General features: G+C 32.8%; 1 protein-coding gene across 2 annotated transcripts in view; it reads left to right on the top strand.

Annotated features, from left to right (window-relative positions):
• Positions 1–14140, top strand: part of LOC149772792 (uncharacterized) — a 132806-nt gene extending 118666 nt beyond the window's left edge. For both annotated transcript variants that reach the window (XM_089947275.1, XM_089947276.1), the window contains one exon: positions 8987–14140. In XM_089947275.1, coding sequence (XP_089803401.1) covers positions 8987–9041 — 55 coding nt within the window. In that variant the 3' untranslated portion in view covers positions 9042–14140. The remainder of the gene's footprint in view (positions 1–8986) is intronic.
• The last annotated feature ends 1402 nt before the right edge of the window (positions 14141–15542 follow it).

The following is a 15542-nucleotide window of genomic DNA, read 5'->3' as shown; positions in this document are numbered from 1 at the left end:
CAGAGATGACTTCATGGTGAAGTTCTTGTCAAAGGTTGACCTGCATGTTTTTGAGAGGCTGCACTGTAAACAGAGCAGCATATAAACAGAACACAGATTTCACTTCCGGATCATCATCAAGGCCTTATTACTCACTGTGCAGTTTTGCCAAAATACACAAGGACAACCACACAGTGAGCTCATATTTTCAAGAATAAACAATTACTTTTAAATCCCTACCAAAAATGCATAAATCTAACTCCTCTATTACCACCAAAGTGAGAGATGAAAAAATGTTCTTAAAATCGACTAGATCTACATTTGTGTGTACTGAACTGGAACTATTAATTGTGGGGGTACTGAACCAGAACTATTAATTGTGGCCTGATTTCTGACAGGCCCAATATTTTATGACCAATTTTAGTCAAACTTTTATATTTGCATTCCACACCTATTTCAACTTTATACTTGAGGTCTTTTTGATTTTTCTTGCAAACTAGACACCTGACACCTGTCAGAAAGTGTGTAGTGCTGGTGTTCCACAGGGTGCAAGTTTTGGTCCATGTGCTCTTGAGAAACCAAAACTAAATTTGCTATATCGTCCTTAATTATAGGAATTTTCAATACAATAAAAAACTAACTGTAGTACAAGATAAGGCCTGTCTGAACATATGTTTGAAATTTAAAAATATTAATAAATTAAATTTTAATGGAAATTTAAATAAACATTTAAATTTTAAAAACTAAATTTTATTGAAAAATTAAATTTTCATACAAGTTTTAAAATTCAGTTTTGTCAAATTTTAGACAGTAATGTTGACTATTGAATGTTAATTAAAACAAATGGTAGTTTAGGTCTGTACAACTGATAACATTTTTCCCAGTTGTAGTGAAGCAACATAGCTTATAGTGATTTTGGCAGCAAATCGCAATGTGCATGTCCAGATGTTTATAGGTGTACACACTAATGAAACAATGACAGGTGCTATGTTCCACATTTATTTTGTGAGATACTTAGGCAGTTATTTGCATAACTAATAGCTCACTCTATTAAACTTCTGATGGGACCACCACTACCATGTTTTATAGCAAAAATGCATTCCATTTCAATGATGATAACTACAAAAGGCGACAATAGGATAGGTAAATACAGTTCTAGGGAGGCTCTACCTTACTGAACAATAGTGCTAATCTCTCTCATGAAGACCTAAGCCATATCTTTGAGGTGCTATATATCAGTGTGGTGATATGAACTAATCTTGGTCACTTATGGCAGTACACTGCACATGTCCTTATGAAACCTTGCTATCACCACCCGGACTACTGGAGATCTTCCAAGCTGATCCAACTCTAACACTTTGTTCCAGATACCAGGCTAGACCTGAAAAGATATAACATGTTTCACTTAATCCTAGAAAACAGTAAGATGTAGGTAAATGAAGTTAAAATGTGTTAGATACAGTGATTTCAAAATAACATTTAGGTTGCAAGCATGGGAAAAAATATTAAACTTGACAGTGACACTCAGAAATGTGAAGCAGTGGCCATATATTAAAATGATAAATTCATCCTAAAAATATATGAGGTTTCTAGAAGCATATTTAGCCATTTACAGGTTAAATAACTGATCAAGTAGACTATGTATCATAAAGTTTAAGGCAATGTTGGGACGGTGAGGTTTGATCATTGGTGCAAACATTAGTACATACCAGTATACACTGGAAAGTCAAGTGACAATGTACTAAATTAAAATATATTACTATAAGCAATCTTATTCATGAGGGAAATAACAGTTTTAGATATTGCAAGTGAATGCAGCCAAATGTGGCCACACTTATCAACTATAGGTACCAATAAATCCTAATGATCAACTAAATGTGAAATTCTGATCCCCAAAACTTGTAAACAAGGATGCAAATTTGCATAAGTGGGACATGTACAATGTACTTGTTAAGATCAAATGTGCAAACATAATTCAAATGATCTGTTTGAACATTTATAGTGCATTATTAAGAGTGTTGGTTACCAATTATTAAGCTGATTGATTCAGTGGAATCAAATATCAGCTGATTCTACAATACTGCACTCTGTCAAAGTACTAAATTGAAATATGTTACCATACATAGGCATATTCATGATGAAAATAACATTTTGGGATATTTTCAGTGCATACAGCCAGAAATGTGCCTTACAGATTTACTATAGGTACAGTGTCAGCCTATATGATGTACTGAATGTAAACTTCTGATCCCAAACATTCTAAAATCTATCGATACTTTGTTCATGTGGGATATGTTACATGATAAGATAAGTTGTACAAAGTTAAATTCAAATAAGCTGTTTGAATATTTCTCATGTAATCTTTAAAGTGTCAGTTAACAAATATTATTTGTAATTAATAATGCATAAAGCAAGATGGATCATTGGAATTCCCATAACATCATATAGGCCACAATGACGCACTACATCAATCAATATCTTAACCAAATTGAACAACAAAATGGAATGCATTTTGTGTTCGACTTACATCATTTTACTGTTTTCTTACATCCAAGGGTAAATATACCTGGGGGAAGCATATTTTATCCCTTTGACCTGTATTTCATTCTCTGACAGTTTAAAATGATTTAGTAGAGAACTTGAGTAAGTTCTAGTATAAAGTGTTCATCTCTGTCCTCTCACTAAATACCTTATAACTATGTTAATAAACAATTACTGAAGGCTGTACAAGCAGATATGTGTTACTCAGGAAGTGACCACATCATAAACACATAAATTAACGGCTTGGACCCCTAATAAATAGTTTAAATGACCTATGCAAAATAGAATTTTGTCTTCGTATATTTTTAATGAAGGTCTCATTTTGACTTAAAAAGATATTTTCTCTGAAAAAATTTGACAAATATTTATCATTGGAGCTTGTATATGGTGTAGGTAAATGTACATGCTGATATCATTTAACATCATTCCAAAAAATATTATAAGTGTGCATTTTGGGGGCATTTCTTTAATTTTAAAAAAAAATTCATTTAAAATTTTTAAATAAAAATTTATTTGTAATTTTTAATATCATTTTTATATTTTCAAAGTCAATATATATAAAATATTCAAATTTCAAGTGTATATCATTAATAAAAGATTTTATACCAATTTAAACTTTACTCAAATACTTTCTTTTTTTTTTGGAGGGTGGTCTCACCTGTTTGATCTTTGCAGACCAGTTAGAGAGGCCCTCCTGCCCTACATGTTAATGGTTGCTATATTGTATGTGTTGTTATAAAGTATGATGTGTTTTATTATACAGGTTTGGAAAAGTGTTATTAATTTTTCAATAAATGTTATTATTTTTTATATATATTTTTTTTAATTATATTTTCATTTATTTTAATTTGTTTTTATTTTGTATGATTTTTTTTATTTTTTTTATTTTTTCTCTATTTTTTAATATTTTTACAATTATTTTTATATAATTTTTTAAAAATAATTTTGTTTCTTTTTTTCATTCGAAACATTCATCAGTGTCTAACAGGTATTCTTCTGCCATTCTCACTTCTTCTTTTTGCTGTCTTCTTTTTTTCTCTTCTCCTTTCTCTGTTTGATTCTTGAGTTTCTGTGTTTGTTGTTGTTACTGATTTTTGTACATATTTTCCGGTATTTTGCTCGCCTTTTGCAGTGCTCTCTTGTATCTTCCTTTCTCCAGTGTTAATTTTTGCTTCTTTGTTTTCTTTTACTGTTTGTTCTTCTATTGTTTTTGTTTTGGTTAGTGGATTTACTAGTTGTGCTGGTTCTGGGATCGTTGTTGGTTGTACTAGGAGCGTTGGTTCTGTTTTCCCTGTTGTTGTTTGTGGTATTTGTAATATCTATTGAGTCTTGTTTATTCGTTCATTTTGATGCATTTATTTTGTTTGTCTCTTTACCAGTTCTTTCTGGTGATGTTGTTGTTGCTTTTGTCCTTGTTGTTGCTGTTGATTTTTCTGCCTTTGTTTTGGAGTTGGTTTTTCTTGCTGCTGAAGTTGCCTGTTCTCATTTACCATCCCTTGTTGGTTCTGTTGTTGTTGTTTTTGTTGTTGTTGTTGTTGGTTCCTTTCTTGTGATTCTCTAATGTCTGTTTGTGTCTGCTGATTTGTTGGAAATTTAAAGTGTGTATGTCCTGTCTTCTCACATCTGTTGCATTTGCGGTCATAGATACATCCTTTATACTATGTTTTTTCTAGGAATCCATAAATGAAGAAAGCTCTCTTTGTTTCTTTCCATTTGCTTTTTTCAATTTATAATATTCATATCCGATTGTATACTGTTGTTAGAGGGATCGTGTCTCGATGTTATTACTTTTATGTTGAATTTCTATTCGAACCATTTCACCACTTCCTCTAATGGAATTTCCAGGGGAATGTCAGTCAAATGTAGTTCTCCTGTTTGTCTTTTTTCACTTTCCTTAAAATAGGCATTGGTTCCTTAACCCTGACTTTTTCTTTTCCTACATATATCTCTCCATAAGGTAGTATCGGTGTTTTCCCTTTGGGTCTAATGATATATCCTTTGTATCCAATAGGGTTAATTGAGTACAATCTATTTATGTAGTCTGGATTTAGTACTTTAATTGCAATCATCATGGCTGATGATCCCGGTATTTTCTCTCTCGGTAGATGTGGCATGTCCAGCTCTTGTGCTCCCTCCTTATATGCACACTCAATAAAACTCCCTTCATGTGTTTCAATTCGCCTAAGCTTGAAGAACTTTTTTAGGTTTTTCAGTTCATTTCTACCTGCCGTATTTTCTCGTGTTTCACGTGCTTTGAGTTTAACTTGGTTTTCAATCTGTACCTGTATTTTTCTGTGTTATGATTTATTTTCTTTTTGATTCATCTACTTCATTCCTTGTTCTGCCATCCAATGTCAATTGTAATCAGTTGTAATCCTAGTTCCTTTTTCAGAATCTGTGATTTTCTTTACATGGTTTGCTTTGTACGTGCCATTGCCAACGATATAACAAGTAGTTTCAAGTTGATATAGAGCGCACCCAAAGTACATCTGCTCTCCTCGACGTACAGTTTGTATATCAAATACTGCACTGACAGGGCATAGAACACAATTAATTTTACTATGTATTTTCTACATTTGTTTCTCAGTACTGACCTTTTCACTGTATGACAATGAATACAAATCATATGTTAATCTAAAATACGTTCAAAGATGACTTCACGGTGAAGTTCTTGTCAAGGGTTAACCTGCATTTTTTGTAGAGCCTGCAATGTAAACAGAACATTAAAATTGTCTCTGCATCTAAACTGTCTTTTCTAAACAGTCTCAGCATCTAAACTGTCTTTTCTAAATAGTCTCTGCATCTAACTGTCTTTTCTAAAATGTCTCTGCATCTAAGCTGTCTCTGCATCTAAAAAGTCTCTAAAATGTCTCTGCATTTAAAATATCCCTTCATCCAAAATGTCTTTGCATTTAAAATGTCTCCGCATCTAAAATGTCTTCTCATCTAAAATATGTCTGCATCAAAATGTCTTTGAAATCATTAACATGTAAAATGTTTTTCTTTTCTCTACATACTGTATCTTTCATGTTTGAAGCCTCTTTTGGATTCTTTAATAGACTTTTAAATTTCTCAAACCTTTTCCCATATATAAAGTTATTAAGTTAATATACATAGGTAATAATTGAATGGTGTGACCTTTGCCCTGTCACATTTTTTGTGACAGTAACTACCGGTACATTTATTAATGAGAAATATGAAAGAAATTAAATTTTGCTTATTTTATTTATTTTTTCCCCATAGTAAGTGAATTTTTTAAAATTGGGATTAAGAATTTAATAATATTCTACCATAGGATGATCTTCAGTGATTTGTTTTTCAGTCTTTCTTTATGTTTGTTTTTGGCTATTAACATTTATTTACATTTCCAGTTCTGTAATTGAATTTTGTTAAAAATTTTAAAATATATTATTTGGATTATAAAGCTCTTCGTTTACTTTTTCCTCATTGTCCAGAAAGTAGGATCATCAGAATTTTGGTCATACAAGGTTAAAAAAAAGCATTCGGATGTTTTCTATATTTGTCTATTTCCAGTAAATTCCCCCTGCCTATCTCTTTTCTGTTATGTAATTTAAATTAAAAATTATTATTAAACAATAATAAAAAACAACTGACATTGTATATTCAACTCTTATAACCTTTTGACATGGAAAGTCCACTTATGCAATTGAAAGGAACATAACTTAGATTATAATCTTGAGAGGAAATTAATGAGTGATTATCTCCCTTGTCTTATATTGCTTGACATCTTAGATATAGCACATTAAATTATATGAAATCATTTCAACAGAAAATCTTATTAAAGATAATTACTTAAATATTTGTTCTCAACGGTATCTTATGGAGGTTTTAATCAATTCCCTGTTAAAAGATAAACAGAATAAAAAACTTAAAAACATTTTTATAACTTAGCTTACCAGTATAAAGAAGGGTAATGGTATTTGATTATGATCATAAAAAAAATGGATCAACTTACATTCATCCCTTTGATTCTGTTTGATGTAATATTACATAAACCCTCCAAGTCATTGATATTCTCAATATTATTATTTTTTGTTGTCCGTCATTAGAGATTATAAAAATGTTCCTTGTTTGGCTTGCTGTGTACATTTGAAATGACAGATCCTTATCCTTTGAACTGATTGCTACACATCAGCATATCGATATATTAAAAGCTGATATATTCCGAAGATGAAAATCACAGATGATAATTTTTATTTATTGTTTCTAAACTTGTACATTAACACACAGCTTTCCTTATCAGCATGGAGCTGGGTGATTTACCAGGCTACTTTTACATTACATCCACATACTTAAAAAACACCTTTATTACCATTGTAGGAGGTTCCCCAAACCCCCTGCCTACAAGGGCAACTCACTTTCCAACTTTAAATCCAAAGGAAGACCCTGTGTAAAGAATGTAAAAGTATGAAAAGTATAGAAAAAAGTTAATGAATGGAAAAGTTATGGTGTATAGTCCTAAATGACATTGGTGCCAATATGAGATCCGTTATGGTGTATAGTCGTAAATGACATTGGTGCCAATCTGAGATCTGTTATGGTGTATAGTCCTAAATGACATTGGTGCCAATCTGAGATCCATTAATGGTGTATAGTCCTAAATGACATTGGTGCCAGTCTGAGATCTATTATGGTGTATAGTCCTAAATGACATTGGTGCCAATCTGAGGTCTATTATGGTGTATAGTCCTAAATGACATTGGTGCCAATCTGAGATCCATTAATGTCACCATGGCTGTCATCATGTTACTGCATCTCCTTTTGAACAGAATCTCATATTGACAGTGTTGGGTTTTTTCGCCAGGAGAATTCTTATTCTGACTAGTGTTTTTTACATGAAAATGGCTCAGATATCCATTATGACATGACAACTGTTGTCTTGACTATTTTTTCTGAATTGATGGTCATATCAACAGTGGGGGGTTCACTAAAAGGCTTTTTATGATATCTAGTTGGTCCTAAATGACATTGGTGCTCATCAGACATTCACTATGTCCACCATGCAGCCATCTTGAAAATATTTGTATTGCTTCTTTTGAATGGAAAGTCTTATCAGCATGGGTTTTTAACCAGAAGACTTATTATGATGTCTAGTTTCTCATAAATAACAATGGTGCTGCCCTGACGTCATTATTTGTACACCATCTGAATGGATTGTTGTAGCGGCATTGATTTTCACTAGATGTGTTCTTATGTTGTCTGGTTGGTCCTAAATAAAAATGATCCTAAAGGGAAGCCATCACGGCAGCCATCTTGAAAGTTTGCTATTGCTACTTCTCCTGAATGGAAAATCACAGCAGCATGGAGTTTTCACATGGAGTTTTTACATGGAGTTTTTACATGGAGTACACTAACTTTTTCCCAATTATTAAAATTGGGAAAATGAACTTTGCGATAGTAGACAATGACAGCTTCAGTTAATGAGTTATAAAAAATATAAAATTTTAAAAAAAAGTATTATTTCTTTTTTTAAATTTTTCATTTGAAGTCTTAAAAGTAAAAATGACCAAGTGGTGGTAGGACTCTTTTGAGAGGTGCACACCTAAGTGAGGCCAAGCTGTATACTCTCTAACCCAAATTACACCCCTCAATCATGCACCATACTAAAGGGAATTAAATGTATACTCTCTAACCCACACTACACCTATCAATCATGCACCAGACTAAAGGGAATTAAAAGTTATTGTAAAAATACCTAAGATGTATAAGGTCTTTCTTAAATTACCAGCATAACCAGGAAGGAAAACCTCGGAAATTCTTTTTCTTTAAAAGTCCAGCTTGTTAAAAAGTGTGAAACTGCAGAGCCTAACCTATGGTGTTAAGTTGGTCTTAAAAAAAATAATGCTGATTTGATATCTATTATGGCCACCTTAGCAACCATCTTGAACAACTGATACTTCTAGTCCTAATAAATGGAAAGTCATATTGATATGGGGTTTTCACCAGGAGGCAAATTATGTTGTCTAGTTGGTCCTGACTGAAAATGTCGCTATTCTAACCTCAAATATGGCTGCCATAATGAACATATTGAAAATGATGTAAATAATTCTGTGGAATGAATGGTGATATGAAAATGTGGTTTTCACAGAAAATCTTCTAACAGTGTCTAGTTTGTCCTAAATGAAAATAGAGCAAATCTTACATCAAATATGGCTTTCACAAATTCTAATTTTAAAATCTTATTGTTCAAGAATATCAGAAATAGTTTTAACACTCAGCATTTTAAAAGAAGAAATGGTCTTATCTTGAATTTTTTAAAATTCTGTTCAGCAAGAAGAGCACTGGTCCATTAAGGGTCTTTGTTTAGTAACCCTTCTGACAGTCTTTTTACTTTGCAGTGCCGAAGGACCATAATTGGTATGTGACCTTATCGTGCAGGTTATTGTTTCATGATCATGGAACGTAAATTGTTTTAGGGTGATTTTGTTATATGTTTTAATTGCAGATTGGCAGAGGAAAAACTTAATGCAGAAAAGAAAAGTGTCCCCAAGAAAACATAAGCTGTAGTCAAGTCAGCCAAATTGGATATACATGGAGAACCACTGGTACCATAGCAACAGTAACTCCATGACCAGACATCATAGAATTGTTGCAGTATTTTTTTTATATTGCTTTATTTTGTTTTGTCTTTTTAAGGCTAAGACTTTATACCATGGCATAAATTTCCTTAAAGATTTTATCTTTTTCTGACCTAAAAAAAGCATCAGAGAAACTTGAACAAGCTATTTTAGGGATGAATCTATGTTAAATTAATATACTGAAACTGTGAAAACAGTAATTGATAAGTCTATTATGTGATCCTTTAGGCTGTGCAATTAGAGTCCAGGTAAAAAGCAGATAATTTACCTGCATGTTTGAAACCTTTTGGTTTAATGTATATTATCAGGTAGCAAAAGTTTTATCATTGATATTGTGTGCAATGATATTTCCAGAGAAACAAATAACTGCGTCAGCATGAAAAGGTAAATATTTTTGACAATCATTTATCTTACCGATTCTGTGTAAAGAAATTGAGAACATTCAAGAAAGGAATAATATTCCAGCATGTGATACTGGATTTGTGATTTTTTAAAATCTATTTTTAACGGCTACTGGATGAAAATCATTGTTTTGTATTTTGAAGTAAAATGTCACCTTATCTTCAAACAAGCTTTTAGTCTAAGTTTGTAAATATAAAGTCTTATTGTGATAATAAGTGTTACATGTATCTGGAAATATGTAATTGGTTTTTAGAGTTCACTTAAATCAAATTTTATAATTCGTTTTTGAAATTGGAGCTAATTTCATATGAATTTAAGAAAAGTGATGCTGTGATTGCTTGATAATGATGATAATTAAGGGGTGTTCAATTTAAACATACTTGAAACCCAGGGAAGTTTGTGGGAAAAAAAATATATCTAGGATACTGTGATTATTAAAATTAATTGAATCTGATGGTGACAACTCCTCATTAAAATTGCCTTCCTTGGGTCACAGGTATGTTTTAATGGTCGGGAACCACTCAAATGCAATATAACCTGTTTTAAAGTTTTTATATTCAATATGTGCAACAGACCAATGACTAAATTGCACAAATGACATATTTTTTTCTCTATTTCTTTATAATTTTCATTTGGTATATACATTAGATTAGAACATCTGTTTACACTTTTACCAATCATTTGAAATCCATTTATATTCACGAATAGTACATTTTTTAAAAGAGCACTGTGCTTTATTTATTTTTATGTTTGGCACAGTTTTGATTTTAATTATATTATCAATACAATTGATTTGGTGTCTATGCATCAGTATGACCTATATTGGTAACTTGTTCTGATTTGTAAAATCATTAAGATTCTGTGAGCTGTTATGATAACATTATGCATGAAAGCCTTTGTAATGCTTGCGCTTGTCAGAAAATTTTGAAGAGAATCAGCGTTTTGTCCCGATTGGTGATATCCTCAATTCATTCTAGTGGTAATCATATTGGCATTGGTATATTGTCTGATAGCATTTTGCAATTGCTAAGACAAAAGGCCCTGGAGAGAACAGTGAATAAGTTCTTCCATTAACACATGCTCCCATACTCCAAAATGCGTTAGAGTTGCCATCTCCAAGGGGGAAGTAACTCTTGGTTCCTATGCCTGATGATGGTTCTTGATGATGAAGGAGCAGAGATGAGACAAATTTCATTTACAATGACATGTCAAATATTTAATGACCTCAACATAATTAATCTTGTTATAGCATGAAGACACATAATATACGTTGCAGATTTTGCATTATGACCTCAGGGTCACTGTCTTGGGGTGGAGAAGGGTGAGTACAGGTCAGGTGAGTGGAATATGCAAGAAATGTGTGGGAATTTTTATGGCAGGCCTTAGGCAATTAATTGCATTAAAAGTTTTGGCTCTGGTCTTTTCATAACTTGTTACAGGCATGTAAGTTCTTAATTATGGATAGGACACAGTAGTTCAGGTTGTTGAGCATTAGACACTTATTTCAAGGGTTGTTGGTTCAGTACCCACAGAGACCAGCCTTAGTTTGTCTTTGGGGAAATGCTTTTGAGTGTTAATTCCACAGCATGGTATAGCCAGTAATGTGTTAAAAATGCCGCTAAAACCAAACAAATCAACTTTCGTGCTAAAAAAAAATGTATTCCAAAGTGGAATATTTTAAATAATAAGTTTGAGTATGGGGGAGATTTCACTGAGTGATGGAAAGGACAAGAGACCCCCTCATCTTGAGAGAAAAACCCTCCCAGTATGGAGTATCACATGTATGACACCCAGACATTTTTGAGTAAAAATGAAAAGTAAAAATAGTAGCAAGACTTACTGATATTAATAGTGAAATTTAAATTTAAAACCAAGAATACAACAGGGTCATAAATCTTTTATTAAACATTGTATCAGATTAAGCATAAACTTCAAAATGGAAATGAGATTGCAAAATTATGATCCGAAATGATTGCACAGATGTAAAAAAGTGGATGATGAGTCTTGTCCCATGTAAGAAAAGGCGATGAGATGTGCACCCTACTCAACATACAGCGCAACCCTGTTGCCCTGACTACACCATCTTGTCCTGAGAGTGCTCATGGTTGCCCTTATGAAAGTATCTTCCCCTTTGCAATTTCAAAAATTAAACTGAATTGATTTAATTAAACCAACGATCATTTTATTGTATCAGCTGTTCTATTTTATTTTACTGCATCATGCATTTATATTCTCAACAATGGATAGAAAATTTATGCATTAGCAGTTCTGTGATAAGAAACCAAGATTGATAACAGTAGTATTGCAACTACTGCCCAAACACTAAGCAGTTTTGCCAATGACCTTAGTTTATCCTGCTTCAAGCTTGATCATGTGGACACTGCAACCTATCTTATTAGTTGGTCAAAGGATAACACTGATGATTCTGTGACAAAAGTAAATATAATCAGAATTGTTGCAAAAACATTTATTATAATCTTTTAGCATACATCCCTAAAATTACTTGTGCATTGGCAGACAATAATGAAGCTATTTTGACACAGATACATCTGGAGTACAGATCTTAAAGGAATCATCTGGTTTAAACAAGAAAATGACATTCTTTATATTGGATGCTTATAATCTTGAGTCTTATAAGTAAGCAGGCTGGAATGAATTATGGCAGCATGGATTAAATGTCCAGTAGACTTAAAAAGTACTTGCCTAGTTGGACACGAGTGTCCAGGTTATGTTTTTGTTTTGAATTTAGCTTTGCTTGCTTTGGGTAACTGTAAATGTGGAGTCATGTGGAGACATTTCCAGTAAGGTTTTAAAATATAATTATTAGTACCTCAGTCTCAGATCACACTTCTGAACTTTCAAATGCCTGTTTTCCAACTTGGCAAGGATTACTTGATATTTTGTTCCACCTTATTGAAAACTGGACTAACTTATGAAAAAGCATTGACTGCCATACTGAATGAAGTCTTGTTAGGATAGCAGGTCTGCTAGAAAAGTAGTTGTGAAAATGAGGATGATATTACTTCTGCTTAGTGCTCCAGACCTTGAGTTTTTGGCATTCTTATAAACATACTCTCATGCCTAGAACCTTGAAGCTTTATGAGAAGATGCATCTGGATACACTTATTGAAGCAAGTTCATTTATTGGATGATACTTGATAATTGGATGATACTTGATAATGGGATGCAAACCAAATGACATTGTGATCTGCTTATTTTGCTTTACTAACATGGATTAAGTTTACTGTTAAGTTTATGACTGAATAGATCCTTTATTGTTGTACACAACCCTTTATGGCTTGTACAGTTGGAAGTTGGAAGAATATGTGTTTATTTGAAGGTAAATTTTCCTTATTAATGACTGTATATTATATTTTGCAATAGATTTACTTGCAATATGTCTACTGTATATTGAATATGTGAATAAGTACAGGAATCAGATGAGTGGACTGCATGCATTTAATGTGAGATTTTTGCCATGCTAGCTAATCAAGGTAATTGCTGATACATGAACTGTGCTTCAAATAGTGGTCATAAATTTATTTTATTTTTCTCCAAAGTAATGCAAAGACTGACTCTTGTTCATTGAAATCTTACTTCTAGAGGTGGACAATAATGACAACCTTCAGAAATAGATTTTAAGAAGAATGATTTAGTGGGGAAAAAACCCCCAAACAACTCTTACTGGTTATAGACCAAGAGAGCACACATTTATTGCCTTTTGTCCTGCATCCAACATCTGTTTGGTATCTGTTAGCAGTTTGTTACCACTACTTCTAACTTATTGAGAAGATTGCCATGAAACATTACAAAGGAATTCATCCCAAGGACTCATTGGTCCTAATTGAAAATTGTGGTCTTTGGATATACAAAATGGCTGCCATGGCAGCCATCTTCCTTGGCAGCCATCTTGAAAATCATTTTATTGCTATTCCTTCTGAAAAGATGGACATAATGACACAGGGTTGTCACTGAAATGCATTATATGGTTTCTAGTTGGTCATAAATGAAAATAGTACTGATCTGGCATTTAGTATTGACACCACAGTGACCATATTATTATTATTACCTCTCCTCCTGAATAGAGATGGTCATATTAATCTGCATTCAAAGACTTTACATGAACTGTAGTTCATCCTAACTGAAAATAGTGTTGGTCTGACATTGAATATGGCCACCACAATGCCATCCGGAAAATAGTGTTGGTCTGACATTGAATATGGCCACCACAATGCCATCTGGAAAATAGTGTTGGTCTGACATTGAATATGGCCACCACAATGCCATCTGGAAAATAGTGTTGGTCTGACATTGAATATGGCCACCACAATGCCATCTGGAAAATAGTTTTGGTCTGTGATTGAATACGGCCACCACAATGCCATCTGGAAAATAGTGTTGGTCTGACATTGAATATGGCCACCACAATGCCATCTGGAAAATAGTGTTGGTCTGACATTGAATATGGCCACCACAATGCCATCCGGAAAATAGTTTTGGTCTGTGATTGAATACGGCCACCACAATGCCATCTGGAAAATAGTGTTGGTCTGACATTGAATATGGCCACCACAATGCCATCTGGAAAATAGTGTCTTCAACAAAAAAAACCATTTAAATATGTCAAGTTGTGCCCCACAGATAACCACTAGGTCTTCTATGGTGGCTGTTTAAAAATCATACAATTGCTATAAAAAAAATTTAATGAATAATTGTACAAAATATCAAAGACTTCATACTGCAGTGTATATTTAGTGAGTTATCCCCCATGACTTAGAATAACAAGGGATACATAATATGTTATCTACAAGACTGTCAGAAATGGATAACCACTTACAGTGACGTCATAGGAGAGAAATTATTTTATAATTGTGTAGATATGGAGTCATCATCGTCTGGTTAAGATTGAATTTTCTACTGTAAAGTTCTGTTTCTTGATTCTGCTGAAAAAATCATAGTTTGTTTCCCTTACAATGTATCTCCTGAATTCTAAATGCTTTATTCTTCTTATGACAGTGTTTTCAGAAGCAGGAATAATGGCAGACTTAACAAAAGCAATGGTTTAATCTTGGAAAGATTATCTATGGTTGTCAAAGATTGTAATGAACAAGACATGAAAGTATATAATTGCCCTGTTTGCTCATTTCTGGTCTTCTGCTTATTTCTCAATTTCCATGGATCCTTTTGTGAAACATTTTAAAAATTTGATGTTAGTCCACTTATTTCAGATGCAATTTGACCACTAAGCTCTTTCTTGTCTAACTGAATTATTACCTGTTGCTGAACATCTCTCAGTTCTTTACGCTGATACACAGGGTTTCATTTAACCCAAAAATAACATCTGCAACAAATTTACATTTTCAGACCACAGTCAAGATAATCATTACTGAAGTGAACACATATAAAATCAAGGTTACAGCAAAATTCTTATACATGCTTTATCCATTTTAAATTGTATTATGATAAAGGAAGTTGTTTTTTCTTGCTCAGTTGGCTACTTACTTTTGACTTGCCACATCAGCTGGTGCTAACAAAAAATATGCCAGTTAGACAAGTAACTTGTTAAGTGTTAACTCAAACAGATGAAATTGTTTTGTTGCCAAATTTCATATGTTGGACTTTTCTCAGGAATATCAGAGATGGATTGAATACTCAACAGTTAAAAATAAAAAATATAATTGGATGTGAAACTTAGAAATTCATTTTGGCCAGTAGAGTGGCATTCCCTTCATGGGACTCTTGTTGTGAAATCATAATAGTACATCTAGTTTAAAATGATAGAAATTGTGTATCTCCAGGGCCTACATTTAATTATCAAAATCACCTTTGCCTGAATTTATTTTCTGTATGATAACTGATGTTTGCAATGGCTACTGGAGATTGCTAAGTTTGTAGAGGTGAGCTATATAATATATGATTAGACTTTGAAATTGACCAATGGGGTGGTCTCTCGAGACAGGTTTTAATGTTCCTACATTTTAATATTTTTGTATTGCTGTTAGTGGTAATTTTATTGTTGAT

This window comes from Sinohyriopsis cumingii, unplaced genomic scaffold (assembly GCF_028554795.1).
Source record: "Sinohyriopsis cumingii isolate HCF-2022 unplaced genomic scaffold, ASM2855479v2 utg001176l, whole genome shotgun sequence".
Lineage (NCBI taxonomy): Eukaryota > Metazoa > Mollusca > Bivalvia > Unionida > Unionidae > Sinohyriopsis > Sinohyriopsis cumingii.
Note: the sequence above shows the minus strand (reverse complement) of the source record. Positions and strands in the feature narration are given on the sequence as shown.